This window comes from Manis javanica, chromosome 8 (genome assembly GCF_040802235.1).
Source record: "Manis javanica isolate MJ-LG chromosome 8, MJ_LKY, whole genome shotgun sequence".
In the NCBI taxonomy this organism is placed as follows: Eukaryota; Metazoa; Chordata; class Mammalia; order Pholidota; family Manidae; genus Manis; species Manis javanica.
This window is the reverse complement of record NC_133163.1, coordinates 75,616,817-75,640,011: the sequence shown is the minus strand read 5'-3', so window position 1 is coordinate 75,640,011 and position 23,195 is coordinate 75,616,817. Positions and strand designations below refer to the sequence as shown.

The window sequence follows — 23,195 nt, the reverse complement described above, 5'->3', positions numbered from 1 at the left end:
GCTCCATAAGAGTTAAATTAGACAGTAAGATAGTAAAGAATCTAACCTTGAACCTTTGGTAACCACAAACTTAAAGCCTGCAATGGCAGTAAGTACATACCTTTCAATAATCACCCTAAATGTAAATGGACTGAATGCACCAATCAAAAGACACAGAGTAATAGAATGGATAAAAAAGCAAGACCCATCCATATGCTGCTTACAAGAGACTCACCTCAAAACCAAAGACATGCACAGACTTAAAGTCAAGGGATGGAAAAAGATACTTCATGCAAACAACAGAGAGAAAATACTAGCATCAGACAAAATAGACTTCAAAATAAAGAAAGTAACAAAAGATAAAGAAGGACATTACATAATGATAAAGGGCTCAGTCCAACAAGAGGATATAACCATTATAAGTATATATGCACCCAATACAGGAGCACCAACATATGTGAAACAAATACTAACAGAATTAAAGGAGGAAATAGAATGCAATGCATTCATTTTGGGAGAATTCAACACACCACTCACTCCAAAGGACAGATCCACCAGACAGAAAATAAGTAAGGACACAGAGGCACTGAACAACACACTAGAACAGATGGACCTAATAGACATCTACAGAACTCTACATCCAAAAGCAACAGGATACACATTCTTCTCAAGTGCACTTGGAACATTCTCCAGAGTAGACCACATACTAGGCCACAAAAAGAGCCTCAGTAAATTCCAAAAGATTGAAATCCTGCCAACCAACTTTTCAGACCACAAAGGCATAAAACTAGAAATAAATTGTACAAAGAAAGCAAAAAGGCCTACAAACACATGGAGGCTTAACAACACGCTCCTAAATAATCAATGGATCAATGACCAAATCAAAATGGAGATCCAGCAATATATGGAAACAAATGACAACAACACAAAGCCCCAACTACTGTGGGATACAGCAAAAGAAGTCTTAGGAGGAAAGTATATAGCAATCCAGGCATATTTAAAGAAGGGAGAACAATCCCAAATGAATGGCCTAATGTCACAATTATCAAAATTGGAAAAAGAAGAACAAATGAGGCCTAAGGTCAGCAGAAGGAGGAACATAATAAAGATCAGAGAAGAAATAAATAAAATTGAGAAGAATAAAACAATAGCAAAAATCAATGAAACCAAGAGCTGGTTCTTTGAGAAAATAAACAAAATAGATAAGCCTCTAACCAGACTTATTAAGAGGAAAAGAGAGTCAACACACATCAACAGAATCAGAAATGAGAAAGGAAAAATCAAGACGGACCCCACAGAAATACAAAGAATTATTAGAGAGTACTATGAAAACCTATATGCTAACAAGCTGGGAAACCTAGGAGAAATGGACAACTTCCTAGAAAAATACAACCTTCCAAGACTGACCCAGAAAGAAACAGAAAATCTAAACAGACCAATTACCAGCAACGAAATTGAAGCAGTAATCAAAACTACCAAAGAACAAAATCCCTGGGCCAGATGGATTTACCTCAGAATTTTATCAGACATACAGAGAAGACATAATACCCATTTTCCTTAAAGTTTTCCAAAAAATAGAAGAGGAGGGAATACTCCCAAACTCATTCTATGAAGCCAACATCACCCTAATACCAAAACCAGGCAAAGACCCCACCAAAAAAGAAAACTACAGACCAATATCCCTGATGAACGTAGATGCAAAAATACTCAACAAAATATTAGCAAACCGAATTCAAAAATACATCAAAAGGATCATACACCATGACCAAGTGGGATTCATCCCAGGGATGCAAGGATGGTACAACATTCGAAAATCCATTAACATCATTCACCACACCAACAAAAAGAAAGGCAAAAACCACATGATCATCTCCATAGATGCTGAAAAAAGCATTTGACAAAATTCAACATCCATTCATGATAAAAACTCTCAGCAAAATGGGTATAGAGGGCAAGTACCTCAACATAATAAAGGCCATATATGATAAACTCACAGCCAACATCATACTGAACAGCGAGAAGCTGAAAGCTTTTCCTCTGAGATCGGGAAGAAGACAGGGATGCCCACTCTCCCCACTGTTATTCAACATAGTACTGGAGGCCCTGGCCACGGCAATTAGACAAAACAAAGAAATACAAGGAATCCAGATTGGTAAAGAAGAAGTTAAACTGTCACTATTTGCAGATGACTTGATATTGTACATAAAAAACCCTAAAGACTCCACTCTGAAACTACTAGAGCTAATATCGGAATTCTGCAAAGTTGCAGGATACAAAATTGATACACAGAAATCTGTGGCTTTCCTATACACTAACAATAAACTAATAGAAAGAGAAATCAGGAAGACAATTCCATTCACAATAGCATCAAAAAGAATAAAATACCTAGGAATAAACCTAACCAAGGAAGTGAAAGACCTATACCCTGAAAACTATAAGACACTCTTAAGAGAATTTAAAGAGGTCAGTAACAAATGGAAACTCATCCCATGCTCCTGGCTAGGAAGAATTAATATCGTCAAAATGGCCATCTTGTTCAAAGCAATATACAGATTTGATGCAATCCCTATCAAACTATCAACAGCATTCTTCAATGAAATGGAATAAATAGTTCAAAAATTCATATGGAAACACCAAAGACCCCTAATAGTTAAAGCAATCCTGAGAAGGAAGAATAAAGTGGGGGGGGGGGGATCTCACTCCCAAACTTCAAGCTCTACTGGAAAGCCACAGTAATCAAGACAATTTGGTACTGGCACAAGAACAGAGCCACAGACCAATGGAACAAAATAGAGACTCCAAACATTAACCCAAACATATATGGTCAACTAATATTTGATAAAGGGGCCATGGACATACAATGGAGAAATGACAGTCCCTTCAACAGATGGTGCTGGCAAAACTGGACAGCTACATGTAAGAGAATGAAACTGGATCACTATCTAACCCCATACACAAATGTAAATTCGAAATGGATCAAAGACTTGAATGTAAGTCATGAAACCATAAAACTCTTAGAAAAAAACATAGGCAAAAATCTCTTAGACATAAACATGAGAGACCTCTTCTTGAACATGTCTCCCCGGGCAAGGGAAACAAACACAAAAATGAACGAATGTGACTATATCAAGCTGAAAAGCTTCTGTACAGCAAAGGACACCAATAATAGAACAAAAAGTTATCCTACAGTATGGGCGAATATATTCATAAATGACAGATCTGATAAAGTGTTAACATCCAAAATATATTAAGAGCTCACACACCTCAACAAACAAAAAGCAAATAATCCAATTAAAAAATGGGCAGAGGAGCTGAACAGTTCTCTAAAGAAGAAATACAGATGGCCAACAGACACATGAAAAGATGCTCCACATCACTAGTTATCAGAGAAATGAAAATTAAAACCACAATGAGGTATCATCTCACACCAGTAAGGATGGCTACCATCCAAAAGACAAACAACAACAAATGTTGGTGAGGTTGTGGAGAAAGGGGAACCCTCCTACACTGCTGGTAGGAATGTAAATTAGTTCAACCGTTGTGGAAAGCAGTATGGAGGTTCCTCAAAATGCTCAAAATAGAAACACCATTTGACCCAGGAATTCTACCTCTAGGAATTTACCCCAAGAATGCAGCACTCCAGTTTGAAAAAGACAGATGCACCCCTATGCTTATTGCTGCACTATTTACAATAGCCAAGATATGGAAGCAACCTAAATGTCCATCAGTAGATGAATGGATAAAGAAGATGTGGTACATATACACAATGGAATATTACTCAGCCATAAGAAAAAAACAAATCCTACCATTCGCAACAACATGGATGGAGCTAGAGGGTATTATGCTCAGTGAAATAAGCCAGGTGGAGAAAGACAAGTACCAAATGATTTCACTCATATGTGGAGTATAAGAACAAAAGAAAACTGAAGGAACAAAACAGCAGCAGAAGCACAGAACCCAAGAATGGACTAATAGTTACCAAAGGGAAAGGGACTGGGGAGGATGGGTGGTAAGGCAGGGATAAGGGCGGGAAAAAAAGAAAGGGGGCATTACAATTAGCATGTATAGTGTGTGTGTGGGGCACGGGAAGGGCTGTGCCACACAGAGAAGACAAGTAGTGATTTTACAGCATCTTACTATGTTGATGGACAGTGACTGTGATGGCGATGTGGGGGGGAACTTGGTGAAGGGGGAGCCTCGTAAACATAATGTCCTTCATGTAATTGTAGATTAATGATACCAAAATAAAATAAAATAAATAAACTAGTAATTCATAAAATTAAATACTAAGCAACAAAAATTAAGTGATGATTCATCAATCCACATGGATGATTTTTTTTAAAGCATTATTCTGAAAAAGGAAGCCGAACACAAAAAAGTACCTACTATAACATTTCGTGTACATGAAATAACAGAAAATGGAAAATCTAATCTATGGTGACAAAATCAGACCAGTGGCTGTCAGGCGTTAGGGATGGAAGGAAGGCATTGTCTACAGTGGGTCACAAGGAAACTTACAGGGTGAAAAAAAAATTGATACATTGATTGGGGTAGTGGTTGCAAAGTGGACACCTTGATCAAAACACTTCAAATGTGACATTATATTTATGTAACTTTTATTAGCAGTTAAGTAATTCTTTTTGAATATGGAATAAAAAAAGGAGAAGCAGAAAGTAGGGGAAGGTAAAGAGGTTGTATGTAGAGATTAAAGTTCAGTCTCTAAAATTAATGAGCTATTCCATCCCATGTCTTCCATTTACAAGCTCTGTGGTATTAAGCAAGTTCCCCAACCTCTCTCCCTTCTGCAAATGGTGTTTGGGGGAGTGATAATCTCTCACAAGGGTTTCTTTTACCACAATGGGAGGATTAAGTACAATTATGTGCTTGAAGTCCCAAGAACATGTTACATGTTCAGTGAATTTTATTTTTTTATTCATTTACTTTTGGCCTCTTTTTTTGGTATCATTAATATATACTTACATAAACAACATTGTGGTTACTAGATTAGCCCCACCACATACTCCATTACAGACACAGTCCATCAGCATAGGAAGATGTGGGGAGCAGGCTATGCCCTTCCCCCACTTGCTGATGTGGCGGGAATGGAGAACAAAGAACATCCTGTTCACGCATTCCAGGAGGAACTGAAGGAGCCCTGTTGTGCCTACCTTTGACCAGCTACTGCTGACGTCAATAGTGTGCTTGATTGCTTATTGGATAATGCTATTTCCTGGGATAGTGTGCCTCTTTGCTATATAAATACTCTGGACTCTAATAAAGCTTTGCTGGCGATGCGCGGGAGCGTCAGCCCTCCCAGTTCTTTCTGTCTTTCTTTATTTTCTTCGCCCCCCTTCCGCACTTCAGGACCTGCTCAACTCGGCGCGTCTGGACCCCGTCAGTAAGATGCTATCGAATCACTAGTTGTCTTGTCTGTGCTATACTGCCTTTCCTGTGTCCCCCCACACCCGCTACATTATGTGTGCTAATCGCAATGCCCCTTATTCCCGTTCTCCTTCCCTTCCCACCCATCCTCCCCAGTCCCTTTCCCTTTGGTAACTATCAGTCCATTCTTGGATTCTGTGGGTCTGCTGCTGTTTTGTTCTTCAGTTTTGGCTCTGTTCTTATACTCCACAGATGAGTGAAATCATTTGATACTTGTCTTTCTCTGCCTGTCTTATTTCACTGATCATAATACCCTCTAGCTCCATGCATGTTGTTGCAAATGGAAGGACTTGTTTTCTTCTTATGGCTGAATAATATTCCATTGTGTATATGTACCACATCTTCTTTATCCATTCATCTACTGATAGACACTTAGGTTGCTTCCATTTCTTGGCTATTGTAAATAGTGCTGCAATAAACACAGGGGTGCATATGTCTTTTTGAAACTGTGCTGCTGTATTCTTAGAGTACATTCCTAGGAGTAGAATTCCTGGGTCAAATGGTATTTCTATTTTCAGTTTTTTGAGTACCCTGCTTACTGCTTTCCGCAAAGACTGAACTAATTTACATTTTCACAGAAGTGTAGGAGGATTCCCCTTTCTCCACATCCTTGACAACATTTGTTGTTGTTTGTCTTTTGGATGTTGGCCATCCTAACTGGTGTGAGGTGATACCTCATTGTGGTTTTAATTTGCATTTCTCTGATGATTAGCGATGTGGAGCATCTTCTCATGTGCCTGTTGGCCATTCAAATTTCTTCTTTGGAGAAGTGTCCGTTCAGATCCTGCGCCCATTTTTTAATTGGGTTATTTGCTTTTTGTTTGTTGAGGTGCATGAGCTCTTTGTATATTTTGGATGTCAACCCCTTATTGGATATGTCATTTATGAATATATTTTTCCATACTGTAGGATTATGAATATATTCTCCCATACTGTAGGATGCCTTTTTGTGCTACTGATGGTGTCCTTTGCTGTACAGAGCTTTTTAGTTTGATATAGTCCTACATGTTCATTTTTGCTTTTGTTTCCCTTGCCATGGAGATATGTTCATAAAGAAGTTGCTCATGTTTATATTCAAGAGAGTTTTGCCTATATTTTCTTCGAAGAGTTTAACAGTTTCAAGACTTACATCCAGGTCTTGGATACATTTTGAGTTTCCTTTTGGGTATGGCATTAGACAGAAATCCAGTTTCATTCTCTTATATGTAGCTGTCCAGTTTTGCCAACACGAGCTGTTGAAGAGACTGTCATTTCTCCACTGTATATCCATGGCTCCTTTATCATATATTAATTGACCATATATACTTTGGTTAATATCTGGACTCTTTAGTCTGTTCCACAGGTCTATGGATCTGTTTTTGTGTCAGTACCAAATTGTCTTGATTACTGTGGCTTTGTATTAGAGCTTGAAGTTGGGAAATGAGATGCCCCCTGCTTTATTCTTCCTCCTCAGGATTGCTGTGGCTATTCGGGGTCTTTTGTGGTTCCATATGAATTTTTGAACTATTTGTTACAGTTCATTGAAGAATGTTGTCAGTATTTTGATAGGGATTGCATTGAATCTGTAGATTGCTTCAGGCAGGATGGCCATTTGAACAATATTAATTCTTCCTACCCAAGAGCATAGGATGAATTTCCATTTATTGGTATCCTCTATAATTTCTCTTTGGAGTGTCTTGTAGTTTTCAGAGTATAGATTTTTCACTTCCTTGGTTAAGTTTATTCCTAGGTATTTTATTCTTTTCAATGCAACTATGAATGGAATTTCTGATTTCTCTTTCTGCTAGTTCATCATTAGTGTGTAGGAATATAACAAATTTCTGTGTATTAATTTTGTATCCTGCAACTTTGCTGAATTCAGATATTAGTTCTAGTAGTTTTAGAGTGGATTCTTCAGGGGTTTTTATGTACAATATCATGTCATCTGTAAACAGTGACAGTTTGACTTCTTCCTTACCATTCTGGATGCCTTTTATTTCTTTGTGTTGTCTGATTGCCATGGCTAGGACCTCCAGTACTATGTTGAATAAAAGCAGGGAGAGTGGGCATCCTTGTCTTGTTCCCAATCTTAAAGGGAAAGCTTTCAGCTTCTCACTGTTAAGTATGATGTTGGCTGTGGGCTTGTCATATATGGCATTTATGATGTTGAGGTACTTGTACTCTATACCTATTATGTTGAGAGTTTTTATCATGAATGGATGTTGAATTTTGTCGAATGTTTTTCAACATCTATGGAGATGATCATGTGGTTTTTGTCCTTTTTGTTGATGTGGTGGATGATGTTAATGGATTTTTGAATGTTGTACCATCCTTGCATCCCTGAGATGATTCCCACTTGATCATGGTGTATGATCCTCTTGACACATTTTTGAATTTTGTTTGCTAATATTTGTTGAGTATTTTTGCATCTATGTTCATCAGGGATATTGGTCTGTAGTTTTCTTTTTTTGTGGTGTCTTTGCCTGATTTTGGTACTGGAGTGATACTGGTTTCATAGAATGAGTTTAGAAGTATTCCTTTGTCTTCTGTTTTTTGTTAAACTTTAAGGAGAACAGGTATTATGTCTTCTCTATATGTGTGATAAAATTCAGCAGTGAATCCATATGGTATGGGGGTTTTGTTCTTGGGTAGTTTTTGATTACTGATTCAATTTCATTGCTGCTAATTGGTCTGTTTAGATTATCTGTTTCTTCCTGGGTCAGTCTTGGAAGGTTGTATTTTTCTAGAAAGTTGTCCCTTTCTTCTAGGTTATCCAGTTTGTTAGCATATAGATTTTCATAGTATTCTCTAATAATTCTTTGTACTTCTGTGGTGTCCATCATGATTTTTCCTTTCTCATTTCTGATTATGTTCAGGTGTGTAGATTCTCTTTTTTCCTTGATAAGTCTGGCTAGGGGTTTATCTATTTTGTTTATTTTCTCAAAGAACTAGCTCATGGTTTCATTAAGTTTTTCTATTGTTTTATTCTTCTCAATTTTATTTATTGCTTCTCTGATCTTTATTATGTCCCTTCTTCTGCTGACTTTGGGCTTCATTTGTTCTTCTTTTCCCACTTTCCATAATTGTGAATTTAGACTATTCATTTAGGATTGTTCTTCCTTCTTTAAATCGGCCTGGATTGGTATATACTTTCCTCTTAGAACTGCCTTCACTGAGTACCACAGAAGTAGGGGTGTTGTGCTCTTGGTTTTATTTGTCTCCAAATATTGCTTGATCTCTGTTTTAATTTGGTCATTGATCCATTGATTATTTAGGAGTAGGTTGTTAAGCCTCTATGGGTTTGTGAGCCTTTTCATTTTCTTTGTACAATTTATTTCTAGTTATACACCCTTGTGAACTGAGAAGTTGGTTGGTAGAATTTCAATCTTTTTGAATTTGCTGAAGCTCTTTTTGTGGCCTAGAATGTGGTCTTTTCTGGAAAATGTTCCATGTGCACTTGAAAAGAATGTGTTTCCTGCTTCTTTTGGTTGCAGTGCTCTGTAGATGTCTGTTAGGTCCATCTGTTCTAATGTGCTGTTCAATGCCTCTGTGTCCTTATTTATTTTCTGTCTGGTTGATCTCCTTTGGAGTGAGTGGAGCGTTGAAGTCTCCTAGAATGAATGCATTGCATTCTATTTCCTCCTTTAATTCTGTTAGTATTTGTTTCACATATGTAGATGCTCCTGTGTTCTGTGCAAAGATTTATTTTTTCTTTTTGGTATCATTTATCTACAATTACATTAGGAAAATTATGTTTACTAGGCTAACCCCTTCACCAACTCCCCCACACAAACCCTATTACATTCCCTGTCCATCTACATTGTAAGATGCTGTAGAGTCACTACTTGTCTTCTCTGAGTTGCACATCCTTCCCTGTGCCCCTCCCACATTATACATGCTAATCATAATGCCCCCTCTCTTTTTCTCTGCTCCCCCATATCCCTCCCTTCCCACCCAACCTCCCCAGTCCCTTTCCCTTTGGTAACTGTTAGTCCATTCTTGGGTTCTGTGAGTCTGCTGCTGTTTTGTTCCTTCAGTTTTTTCTTTGTTTTATACTTCACATATGAGTGAAATCATTTGGTACTTGTCTTTCTCTGCCTGGCTTATTTCATTGAGCATAATACCCTCTAGCTCTATCCACATTGTTGCAAATTGTAGGATTTGTTTTCTTCTTATGGCTGAATAATATTCCATTGTGTATATGTACCACATCTTCTTTATCCATTCATCTACTGATGGACACTTAGTTTGCTTCCATTTCTTGGCTATTGTAAACAGTGCTGTGATAAACATAGGGGTGCATATGTCTTTTTCAAACTGGGCTGCTGTATTCTTAGGGTAAATTCCTAGAAGTGGAATTCCTGGGTCAAATGGTATTTCTATTTTGAGCTTTTTGAGGGACCTCCATACTGCTTTCCAAAATAGTTGAACTAATTTACATTCCCACCCACAGTGTAGGAAGGTTCCCCTTTCTCCACAACCTCACCAACATTTGTTGTTATCGTTTTGATGGTGGTGATCCTTACTGGTGTGAGGTGATATCTCATTGTGGTTTTAATTTGCATTTCTCTGATTAGCAATGTGGAGCATCTTTTCATGTGTCTGTTGGCCATTCGAATTTCTTCTTTGGAGAACTGTCTGTTCAGCTCCTCTGCCCATTTTATATTTGGATTATTTGCTTTTTGTTTGTTGAGGTGCATGAACTCTTTATATATTTTGAATGTCAACCCTTTATCTGATCTGTCATTTATGAATATATTCTCCTATACTGTAGGATGCATTTTTGTTCTATTGGTGGTGTCCTTTCCTGTACAGAAGATTTTCAGCTTGATATAGTCCCACTTGTTCATTTTTGCTTTTGTTTCCCTTGCCTGGGGAGATACATTCATGAAGAAGTTGCTCATGTTTATGTCCAAGAGATTTTTGCCTATGTTTTTTTCTAAGAGTTTAATGGTTTCATGACTTACATTCAGGTTTTTGATCCATTTGTTTTTCATTTCTTTATTTTTTTATTTTTATTTTAGTATCATTAATCTACAATTACATGAAGAACATTATGATTACTAGGCTCCCCCCTTCATCAAGTCCCCTCCACAAACCCCATTACAGTCACTATCCATCAGTGTAGTAAGATGCTGTTGAATCACTACTTGTCTTCTCTGTGTTGTACAACTCTCCCCATTCCCCCTCGCCCACATTATACATGCTAACCGTAATGCCCCCTTTCTTTTTACCTGCCCTTATCCCTTCCTTCCCACCCAACCTCCCAGTCCCTTTCCCTTTGGTAACTGTTAGTCCATTCTTGGGTTCTGTGATTCTGCTGCTGTTTTATTCCTTCAGTTTTTCTTTGTTCTTATACTCCACATATGAGTGAAATCATATGGTACTTGTCTTTCTCCGCCTGGCTTATTTCACTGAGCATAATACCCTCTAGCTCCATCCATGTTGTTCCAAATGGTAGGATTTGTTTTCTTCTTATGTCAGCTCACTGTTCTTTTTGCTTTAGTTTTTATAAGTTTTTGTTCATTCATGTGTTTGTTCCATGAATATTTTCACACTTTCTTGGGAGTCCAACAATTCCCTACTATGGGTTTATGATAATTCATTTGAAATCCAGTTTTTTTTCCAGTGAGAGAAGTCTTGAGAATAACTAGTGTGTTATTCTGACAGAAATGGAAGTTTTGTTCTTTTTCTTATCTATCCATATATGCTCTGTAGCACTCAGTCCAGGAACTTGCACTAGGTGGGTGTTCAATATATTTGAAAATAATTGAATTGAAAATATCTGGTAATAGAAAACAAGACATAAGAAGCATGTATCTTGGAACATATACTATAGAAAAGTTATCTCTTGAAGAAGATGCAGAAATGAAAGCTTCAAATTATGTCATGGCAATATGACACTGAAGTATATATTCAGCAGTCATGCGACTATGCCTGTTAGAGTAGAAGCATTTATGTCAGTTACTGTGGAGTCACTTGGAATATCCTGATATTCAAATTGTTGTTGACATTTCTAAGAATATTATCTGAGTAATTCTGGGTTCTTACAGTAAAAATAGCAAAAAAATGAACTCATCTGCCACACAAATTCTTGATAGTATAACTGGGTAGTTTATTGGGGAAGAAGACTTTTTAAGCTATATTGCATTGTTGAGTTCAGTCTATGCAAATATGAATGTGGGTATCCTCTGACACCTAGTCCTGCCTCCTCTCCCAGCTAAATCACTTCATATGTGGACACAGATGTGTCACTTATCTCCAGTGATCCTGCATGAAGCTTACCACAAAAACAGAGAATAAGGCTGAGGTCCAGGCTCTTGTGAGAGGTTATATCCTTAGGAAGAAAATGACCAACACCACTTTTCAGAGCAGGCTTTGGGCACTCTTTGCACTAATACAGAAGGTCATTGATGGACAGATGAGCTTTAGATCGACACCATAGGCTCATCCTCTGATGCTCTTGAAGTTCAAAGTGCTAAGAATATTTCCATCTCCAGAAAGGAACCTTGTGCTCATGTGCGGCGGAGGCTCCATCAGTTCTTGTAATGATCATGTCTGTCAGTAGAAGAAAGTTCCTTTACATTCTCATCATTGTGTGATGTGATTTGCAGTCACTTTATTGACAGCTGTCCTTCAGAATGAGGATTGGTCCCTTCAGCACTGATATCACGGAAACTAATGGAATTAGTTCTATTATTGTTCAAGTAGGTCTCCCAGCACCCACTTGGCTGGAAAATAACCAGGCCTCCACCTCCAACAGACTCTGGGCAGGTGCAGTGGACCCTCTCCAGGTCTCGGACTGTGCAGTCCCTGTTCCTTCCTGCTGTGTCTACTGTTCCCCGTGGGGCCTCCAGCTCCCCCTGAGGCCCAGTCTGCAGAGAGAATCAGGGTCTCACACCTGATCTGGACCAGGCAGAGGTATCCTTTTCCCGAAGGAAGGGCCGGCCTGGCAAGGGGACTGAGACCCCTGCCACTGTGCTGGGAGTTGTGGGATGACGCGAGCTGTGGGAGAGCAGGGCACTGCAGGAATGCTGCCCCCCGGCCTCCACTGTTGCCCACACACAGCCTCACTGTATGTCTTTACTCACAGGGTTACAAAGGTAACTCACTACCCATCTAAAGTGTCAGCTCTCCAGTAGCCACATCACCCACATAGCTTGCTGGAAAAGCTTGCTGCAGTCCCTCTTCAATCCCAAACCAATTCCTGCAGAAACACAGAGTAGGATCCAATTCCAGGATTCCACACGGAGCTGGTGGTTTGCCTTCAGTTGGAGCAGTGGATGCTTTTGTTTACCTATATGCTGTGTGTGTGTGTGTGTGTTTATGTGTGTGTATGTGTGTTTGCATACGTTTAGGAGAGTGTGTGCATGATTGTCCAGTGGTCCCAGTGAGCCTGGAATGCAAGGATTCCCAGTCTCTCATACACAGCTCCTCATGATTTGCCCTTTCTAAGAGCAATTCATAAACTTCCCACACACAGACATGGCACCCCAACTAATGAACTGAGTGAGTCTCCTGGGAACTTCTGGCTGAAATTTCCTTGTTTGCTTTTGAAATTGCTGATACCTTTTGCTATGCAGCCAGTTTATTGACTTTCCCTAATCTCTTGATATCAAGCTAGAGAGCTCTGTCTCCTGAGCTCCACCCTGACTCCCCCTTCCTACCCTTCTCAGTAGAACCCAGTGAGCAACATTATGTTTTCCTTATTAAAAACTGGTGTTTATCATGCCATATTGTAAATCTGCCTACACATTTTCTTTCTTTTGAGACCACTGGTATCTAAGACTAAGGACTGTTCTAAAATCATGTTTGAAATCCTAAACCATGCACGGAACCAGGAACCTCATAGAAACTAAATAAATGTTGATTGAATATATCAATACATGAATGAATCAGTCAGAATTCCTTCACTAGAGAGCGTGAATTATGTGAGCTTAAACTATAGGATATGAAACATGCACAATTCATCACATTGTCCTGAATTGGATAGTCAGTGTGCACTTAACAATATTGAGACACCCAGAATATTAGTTCCATTATTGTTCAAATAAAAATGCAAAATTTTTCTTCCTGTATAAAATATGCATCAGAAATTATTTTATCATATATTCTGTGTTCTTGTTCAAATTAATTCCAAAAAATTATCTGGGACTTACCCTTAGTTGCAATCCTTAGATACATTACTGATTCAGCATTGGGAGCATTGCCTCTCCCATTGGATAAAATTCTGGGACATATACTTGATATAGATCACGACTGAAGGCAAACAAATACCTTATCTTTTTGGCATTTTTCTGGTACTTTTCAAGATTAAGGCCTCATGCTGTCTGTTGATTTTGCAGGATTGTGTAAATTTTTCTCATTTGACAATACAGAACACAGTAAATGATCTCACCGAAGTTCCAAGAGAAATAATCCAGTGCAGAGGGTGAAAAATTCAGCGGAAGATAAATTTTGTTGCATTGATTTGTGTTTTTAAGAGAGGTGTCAGGAAATTATATACAGTTTAGTTACCTTGTAACATTTATTTAACCATGACAATATGGACCCCTTTCAAGACCATGTTAGAATGCAGTTACATTAAGGGCAAAAGTACCAAAATGCCTGTGTTCTAAATTTGTAACCATTGTATTAGTTAGTACCTCATACCATTACGTACCCAAACACCAACTCTTCTGTATGTTTTTAAAAATGTGTCTGCCTAAGTATTTCAGTTCACAAAAGTGTCAATCATTTGACCGTATATAATTACATTCACAGTTATCATTTTCTTCTTGTAAAAAAGTAGAAAGAGTTATGTGATCTCTGAAGAATCGATTAACTCTTTTATGGGGGAAGGATTACTGCAAGTTATCTTTAGGAAATATAGACATGCACTTTCAGAAATTCTCCACATGTGGACTAAAGGGGGCAGTGTTTCCTCGCATAAAGATGCCCAACTTCCGCTAAAAGTAGGGCAGTTCAGAGGTGAAACAGAAGGCTGTGTGGAAGGAAGTGAGTGAAGTGCTGGAGGGTGAAGGCAGGTTGAAGGGAACGGAGAGGTCACCTGCCTCCTCACGGGAGAAATGGACCAGCTCCTGGGGGCATCACTGTTGATCCTGTGGCTTCAGCCAGACTGTGAGTCGTGGGTGACGTTTGAATGTGATAGAAAATCTCCGTGGAACGCTGCAGAGCTGGGAGATGAAATGATTGGGGAGTTTTGTTTCTCTGTGTTCTGCACCTGATGGTTTTCTGTGGGCAAGGGGAAGGACAAAATTTAAATCTGTAACTGTCTTTCCAAACAGGGGTGAGCAGTTAGCAGAAGAGTGGTGACCAGCAGCAGGTTAAGCAAACATCTCCATCCCTGAGTGTCCAAGAATGAAGAGTTGCTATTCTGAGCTGCGACTACAATAGTAATGTGTTTGATTACTTCCAATGGTACAAAATGTACCCTGCGAGAGGTCCTGCACTCCTGATATCTATAGGTTCAGATAAAAAAGAAGATGGAAGATTCACAGTCTTCCACAACAAGAGTGCCAAACACTTCTCACTGCACATTGCAGACTCCCAGCTGGGCGACACAGCCTTGTACCTGTGCGCAGCAAGTGCACAGTGCTCTCCAGGCACCTGCAGCCTGTACCCAAACCTGCAGCTGGGTCCAAGCCACCCCTACTTTAGGGTCTCAGAGTGGGAGGCATGTAAACTTGCTTCCATTTACACAAGACACTAGGGAGGGTGTGCTTTAAAGCAAGGGAGGCACGCTGAGCTTTTAGGAAGACTGATACATGGAAGTCCTGCTAATGGGTCAAGGACATCACTGGGAATTCAGGTATCCAAGAGTCTAACCATTTTACTTCTTCATTTACTAACTGTAGAGAATAGGGTTTATGTTCCAACAGCCTGACTACAGGACCCACAGTGCTGCTTCCCAGTAGAAGCCATTAACCAAGCACACACACTTTTGAGAAGTTGCCATTCATTCAATTTTTAGCACGTTTCTACATCGATGACCCAGGGAAGGGTCTGATTATCACTCACAGATCATGAAAGCCTGATGCTATTTATAGGTATTTTTTTTTTAAATAAATGGCTGGAAGTTGCCCCTCAAGGGCTAATTTTCTGAAGCTGAAGCTGAAGATCCTATATAGTTGGAGAATGCAGAAATTCAGGATACCTCTCTGGAAGCAAGGACAAGGCTCTCAAATCTCATTTATGACATGAGGTGTTTTTCTGTAAGAGGACTTCAGTAGGTGCTGAAGACTTTTTTGAATAGACTAGAACTGATCCATAGTTTTGCATAGCTTGGTTCATCCAGGGATCCTAGTGGGGATGGTGTAACTATAGGAGGAAATCTACAGATTGATTAATTCTGTCAGTTTTGATTCTATATTTGTGAATATGGATGTGAGGGTAACTCAAAGTGCATTAGATCCCTCATCCCTCCATATGGGGGAGTAAGAGGGCACTTATCTCAAGTGCAGTATTTCCTTCATGTTTGTTCATGGCTTCCACTTACATAGGAAGGTTCCAAGGTCCTTTTGGTAATGCATGGAAGTAAGAATGAAAAGGAGGGAATAATCTGTACCTCCCTTCATACTGAGGATGGTTTGATTTCATAAATAACAGAGGCCTCTGTTCCAAGACTCAGCCAAGTAAGTGAGCTGTGAATATTCCTGGCTCTTGGGCATCCAGAGCCTGTTCCCAAACTCAGAACTGCAGCTAACGCACCCGGCAAAAGGCAGAGGCAGCTGAGAGCTGTTGCTGTCCTCTAGGGGAGTTAGGAATACAGCCTTGATGAATCACCTCATTCCAATTTCAAAAAATGCGAGGCATGGATGAATAATCAAGTTAGGTATTGTACATCCCTGTTCATAACAACAGTATTTCTAGTCAATAACCAAATAGGCTTTCTTATCTCAGATATATTTCACGTGATTTATTAATTATTCAAAGCCAGTTATATAGTCTCGTTATAATGGAGAATGTTTACTCTGATTGCCATTATGGTTTCCCTATATCATGGCCCTGTAGGAAGGGAGCCCAAAATATGGGAATATGTGGATGCTTTCTCTACATTCCTAAGGCTACACAAAAGGTCATGCCAGGAAAGGGAAAGCTACATGCAGTCTCATCCCTGTTATTGTTGTCCAAGCTCTTCATACTGCATCACCCCCATTTCCCCCATCCCCACAGGTAGCAATCTGCTCTTTCCTTGTTGTTATATTGAGAAGCAGCATTGGTGGAGAGCTACTTTCTACAGCTGCCTGAGCCATGAGTGTGCTGCCTTCTTGAACAGGAGATCAACTTCTCTACATCTCTCAAGACTTCATGCATAATGCAAGACCAGTAATTTCCACTGAATACTGTCCTCAAGTTTTAGTTACTCAATCAGAAAACACTTATTCACCGAGTGCCTGGAACATTCTACATACATGTTGCATGCCTGAAAATAAAAGAAGTATGAGCAAATATATAGTTATTTATATAGGTAACTGACCAGACAGAGAAGACTGAAAAAAGACTAAGCCTAGGAAAGCAGGGGTGACATGAAGGCATATGACCATCCCCTCACTTGGCAGTGAGTCAGGAAACCCCAAAGTCTGAAGCCTAAGCTGAGACCTGAAGGTTTTGTAGGATTAATCAGGTTGAAAGAAGATGGTAGATAAGTGATCTTTAAAACTACAAACACTGCATTAAGGCAATAAACATCATAATGAATTTCAGGACTGAAAGGCAAGGTTACTGAATGATAAAATTATACACACACACACATTAAAGCCAAACAACACTGCAAAGTAGATTTTTATGTAGAATCAAAGTAGATTAAATTTTACAAATGAAGATTGACAATGTTTGTGAAGTTCCCCAAAATATCCTCTATTTACTTGAGATGACTCCAATGCGTCATTCATTTGACACCCAATGTGTTTCTTAATGCAGAAGATGTAACCAGCAAGAAGTCGGCATTGTGTCTCCCTTCGGGAGCATGTAGTGGTGTGGGCTGTATTACTAAATAGTGTGATCAAAGCCATCCCAGGAGAAAAGTAAAATATGACCTCCTAACAGAGGCATCTAAATTGGAAGCTGAATACATGGGAGACTACCTAAGAGGGATGGTATCTTACTTAAGATTTATAAAAGCTAGTCAGAAATGAAGTTAAAAAAATAGAAAGAGAATGTGCCAAGGTATACACAGGAGGTTTCATGTAGGGAAATGACATACAAGTAATTCAGATTGTCTGGAGCATAGAACACCAAATGGGTAATAGTAAATATAAACCTAAAGCAATGAGCAGAAACTACATTCTGGGAATAACTATAAGCCACTGTAAAATGCTTATCTTCTGCCTTGAAGACATTGGTGAGCACTGAAAGGGATCTGAACAAGCAAATGTTATGTGATACTCATGAGATATTATTTCACTAATGAAATAAATGAAATGTTGTAGCACTGAAATACAGTCTGTTTTCATGTTAAATTTATGTACAATTGTACATATATTTTCCCTAGTTTTTCTTTTAATGTTGAGGTAATTCTCACTATAAGAAATACATTGGTAGAGACACGTATTTTATTAGAGTATATTGACAAGCTTTTCATTATAGCAAAAAATGATATATCTTGGACGTAAGCTTAGTCAAGGAAAGCCCAAATCCACATTTTACTCAACCTTTCTCAGCCCGGCCACAGGGGAGCACTGTTTAAAAGTATTCTAAAGAGATGCACACAATTGGGTGTAAACAGTGAAAGTGCTGTCATGTCTGCCTGATGTTTGTCCCCCAAACATGTGCTGTTCTGGAAACCACCCCAACAGGCATCCCTCTGGGCTCAAAGTGCCTCCCACTGAGGAAGCTCATTGAGAGGCGGACCTGGGCCTGACCTCCTGCCCCTGCCTTCCTCAGTAGAACTCAGGGATCATCATTATGTTTTCTTCATTAAAAACTCATATATATCATGCCATATTGTAAATCTACTTCCACATTTGTCTTTCTATTGAGACCACCAGGTATTTAAGACTACTGACTGCTTCAAAATCATGTTTAAACCCTAAAGCATGCACAGTTGCCCAGTTCCAGGGACCTCATGGGAACTAAATAAATGTTGATTGAATATATAAATAAATACATGAATGAATCAGTCAAAATTCCTTCACTAGAGAATCTGAACTATGTACATTTAAACTATATAATATGAAGCATGTTCAACTTATCAGATTGTCCTGAACTGGACAGTTAATTATGGGTTCAATATTGAGACTTCCCAGAATATTCATTTCATTATTATTTGAATAATAATTCAAGCTTTTCTCCCCCTATATAATATGCATCAGAAATTATTTTATTATGTGTTCTGTGTCTTTGTTCAAACTAATCCTCAAAAAATTGTACGTGGGGATTTATCATTAGCTGTAATCCTTAGTTGCCTTACAGACTTAACATTGGAAGCATGGTAGATTCTTCCTGCCTCTACCATTGGATTAAACTGTTGAGGTATAAACTAGACATGAATGAAGAGTGAAGGCAGACAAATATGTTGCCTTTTGGGCATCTTCTGGTACCTTTCAATATATATCCTCATGATGTCTATAGACTTCACAAGGTTATATAATTTTTTTCTCATCTGAGAATACAAACCATAGTAAATCACCTCATGCCAGATCTAAGAAATATAATCAAGTTCAGGGTGTGATTTTAATACTGAAGATCAATTTTGTTGTGTTGATTTGTGTTTCTGAGAGGTGCCCAGAATTTATATCAGGAACGATTAGCTTACAGCATTTTGTTTAACCAGAACAAATACAGACACTACTGAAGACTGTGTTAAAATGCAGTTTCATTAAGGCAGAACTACCAAAATGTCTGTGTTCTAAACTTGAAACCATTATTTTAAACAAAAGGTCATACCATTAGTTGTTCCATCAAAACACTAACTCTTATATATGCTTTTAAATAAGGTGTCTGCCTAAGGATGTCAGTTGACACTGTCAGTCATTTGAGCGTATACATTCTGTCTATATTCTGTTATTGTTTTACACTTGTAAAAAAGTAGAATGTGTTATGTGATCAACTAAAAACCTTTCCTTCTCCTACAATTTCTTATTATAACTCTTTTATGGGCAAGGGATTATTGCAAGTTGTTGGGGAATGCAGAAGTACATTTTCAGAAATTTTCTTCATGTAGACTAACGGGGGCAGTGTTTCCTCCCATAAAGATGCCTAACCTCAGCTAAAAGTAGGGCAGTTCAGAGGCAAAACAGAAGGCTGTGTGGAAGGAAGTGAGTGAAGTACAGGAAAGTGAAGGCAAGTTGATTGTTGTGGAGACAGGAGAGAAGTCACCTGCCTCCTCACAGAAGAGATGGACCAGCTCCTGGGGGCATTACTGTTGATCCTCTGTCTTCAGCCAGACTGTGAGTTGTGGGTGAGGTTTGAATGTGATAGAAAATCTCTTTGGAACACTGCAAAGTTGGGAGATGAGATGATTGGGGAGTTTCGTTTCTCTGTGTTCTGCTCCTGATGGTTTTCTGTGGGCAAGGGGAAGGATAAAATTTAAATCTGTAGCTGTCTTTCCAAACAGGGGTGAGCAGTCAGCAGAAGAGTGGTGACCAGCAGCAGGTTAAGCAAACGTCTCCATCCCTGAGTGTCCAAGAACGAAGAGTTGCTATTCTGAGCTGTGACTACAATAATAATTTATTTTATTACTTCTTATGGTACAAAACGTACCCTGCTAGAGGTCCTGCACTCCTGATATCGACAAGTTCAGATAAAAAAGAAGATGGAAGATTCACAGTCTTCCACAACAAGAGTGCCGAACACTTCTCACTGCACATTGCAGACTCCCAGCTGGGCGACACAGCCTTGTACCTGTGCGTGGCAAGTGCACAGTGCTCTCCAGGCACCGGCAGCCTGTACCCAAACCTGCAGCTGGGTCCAAAACACACCCGTTTTAGGGTCTCATTGTGTGAGGCACTAAGAAATGCTTCAATTTATACAAGGCAGTAGGGAGGGTGTGCTTTAAAGCAGGGAAGGCAAGCTGAGCTTTAAGGAGACTGATACATGGGAGTCCTACAGATGGGTCAAGGACATTGCTGGGCTTTTGGGTGTCCAAGAGTCTAACCATTTTACTTTTTAATTTAGAGACTGTATATAATAAGATTCATGCTCCAACAGTCTAAACAGCACCCACATAAGGAACCGCCCAACAATGCTGCCTCCCAAAAGAAGCCATTAACTAATCACAAATTCTCTTGAAAAGCTTCCAATTCATAGATTCTTAGCACACATTTCTTCATCAATGACCCAGGCAAAGATCTGATTATGAAAGCCTTATGCTATGGTTTTTGGTATTGTGCTTATAGATAAATGGTTGCAACTTGTCCCTCAAGGGCTAATTTTATGAATTTTATAGTTGGAGAATGCAGAAATTCAGGACACCTCTCTGGAAGCAAAGAGAAGCCTCTGAAAATCTCATTAATTAGATGTTTTCTGGATGGCTCGAGGTATAGAATTCTCAGACATCAGTTAGCTGTCCTACACCAACTCAGTTCCCACATTACTTACTGCAGTGAGCATTGGCTCCCCTAGATTGAGGGTTCAGTACCACATGTCTGTCCTTTCCCCACTTCAAACATTAGTGGGAAGTTCAGGTTCTTACCTGTGCTTATGACCGTCTAGCTACAGATCACAGGTTCCAAGGGCCTGCTCCTTGGACTTCAGGAGCCAGCTCTGCTCCAGGCTGTCCCACATACTTGTGACCCATTGGCTGTACATCAGAGGTTCCCATTATACTCTCTTGAGTTCAATTAATTTGCTAGAGTGGCTCATTAAACTCAGTGAGACGTTTTACTTACTAGTTTATCAATTTATAATAAAAGGAAATAGGGAACTCAAGGACAAATGTTCTGTCAGGAAAGGAGAAAAATAACTCTTTTAAACAAACTGTTCTAATTAGAGAAGAAAAGCTCACCAACTTCTTTATCAGGCAAAAAGGAATTAACATTTATGAAGGAGAGCTAGGAGTAATGAAAATGATTATAATAGAAATTATTCTTGGGTTTTTTAAATAGGCAATAAAGCACATGTTATAAACTAAAATTATACAAAAGGACATCTAGTGAAAAGAAACATTTCCTCGTACCTTCATCCCCACTATCATCAGCAGCCATTCTTAAAATTAAAATCTTTCAAGTTATTTTCTTTTTATTATTGAGTGCAAGAGTTCTTTGTATTCTGGATACTCTAAGCTTAACAGACATATGATTTGCAAATAGTTGTTTCCATTCTGTGGCTTGACTTTTTCACTTTCTCCATAGCATATTTGAAGCAAGAGTATTTTTAATTTTGAAAAAATTTAATTTATTTTTTCTTCAACTGCTTGTGCTTTGAGGTCACACTTTAAAAAATCATCGTCTAATCCAAAGTCATGAAAATTTACATCTATGTTTTCTTCTGAGAGTTTTATGGTTTCAGCTTGTATATTGAGGTCATTGATCCATTTCAAGTGATATTGGAGGTAGAGATACAACTTCATTCTTTTGCATATGCATAACTAGACAGCTGGAGTCCCTAACATAAAGAAAGGAGAGTAGCTGTACAAATATCAGATAAAATAGACATTAAACCAGGAATTATCATTAGAGATTCAGAGGAATACTTTAAAATGATGAAGCAGACAATCTACCAGAAGATAGAACAATTCTGCCTTCATATGTATCAGTAGCATAGCTCCAAAACTTATCAAACACAAACACATAGAACTATTCAGTAAAATTTAACTACTGGAGTTTATTGACTTAAAAAATTAATAATCAAATAAACAACCATAGTGTCAGGCATTAATCACTGTAGAAACATATTGATATATGTTACAGTAGAAACAAAAAAGAAATATGATGAGAAGAAATAAATTTCTGTACCCAAATTTCATCTATAGAACACATTACCCACAAACATCAGGCTGTATATTCTTTTCAAATGCACATGGATTGTTTATCCAAGTTCACTATGTTCTGGTTTAAAGCAAGCCTCAATTAATTTCAAAGGCTTTAAATCATTCAGAATATAATTTCTAATCACAATAGTATTCAGTGAGAATTCAATATCAAAAAGATAATTAAACTTCATTCGGGTACCTTGTTAGATACAACTGGTATTTTTCAAATGTATTGCCAAAGAAAAAATATAAAGACAAGCAGAGCCCTGGGGTGGGGTAGATGTGCCAGTCTCTGAGCAGAGCAGGGTAACATCCGGTTTATGAACAATACTTCCTGTCTGCGGCAGAAACTTCAAATAGCCCTGCTACTCTGCACGCAGACACTTGGAGAAATAGACAATAAATAACATGTTATGAACTAAAATTATACAAAAGGATATCTAGTGAAAAGAAACATTTTATCTTACCTTCATCCCCACTATCACCAGCAGCCATTCTCTTGGATGGTCTCTGGGCTGGAGTGAAAACAAGAGAAATTTCAACCAGAAGAACTTCGATCATGCTCTGCCCTGGTCTGCTGTGGACATTCATAGCCTCCTTTGCCTTCAGTACGTGTGTCCAAACACGGGACTCCAGCCTTCTCCTAGGCCTCAAGGATGGAACTGTGCAAGTTCTAAATGGAACTGGTGGGGGTACTTAGAGGGAAGAGAGGTGGGGAAGTGAAACACTACGGGATTGTTTTCTTGGTCCTTGTGTAGCAAACTATCACAGTCCTCATGACCCCTCTGAGACATTTCGGAGAGCCAACCTTGTCTTCTCTTCTTTTCACAGGATCTAGCACGGCAGCCTCTGTGACCCAAGTTCAGGCTACAATAACAGTGCA

The 23,195-nt window shown here is 38.9% G+C and overlaps 1 long non-coding RNA gene and 2 gene segments (V, D, J or C); 2 read left to right on the top strand and 1 right to left on the bottom strand.

Annotated features, from left to right (window-relative positions):
• The window catches only part of LOC108407831 (T-cell receptor alpha chain constant-like), a 660,854-nt gene that overhangs the window by 77,881 nt on the left and 559,778 nt on the right, over positions 1-23,195 (top strand).
• LOC108393916 (uncharacterized) overlaps positions 1-23,195 on the bottom strand; it is a 54,135-nt gene that overhangs the window by 29,620 nt on the left and 1,320 nt on the right. For 9 of the 10 annotated variants that reach the window (XR_005061121.2, XR_005061120.2, XR_005061119.2 and 6 more), the window contains exon 2: positions 22,780-22,827. This is a non-coding gene — a long non-coding RNA (uncharacterized lncRNA). Of the gene's footprint in view, positions 1-17,170; positions 19,905-22,779; positions 22,828-23,195 lie in introns of those variants that run through there. The other variant, XR_005061126.2, reaches the window with a different exon arrangement.
• Positions 13,339-18,460, top strand: LOC108393912 (T cell receptor alpha variable 29/delta variable 5-like). The segment is given in 2 exon segments: positions 13,339-14,520; positions 14,688-18,460. Coding segments are annotated over 2 exon segments (477 nt in total).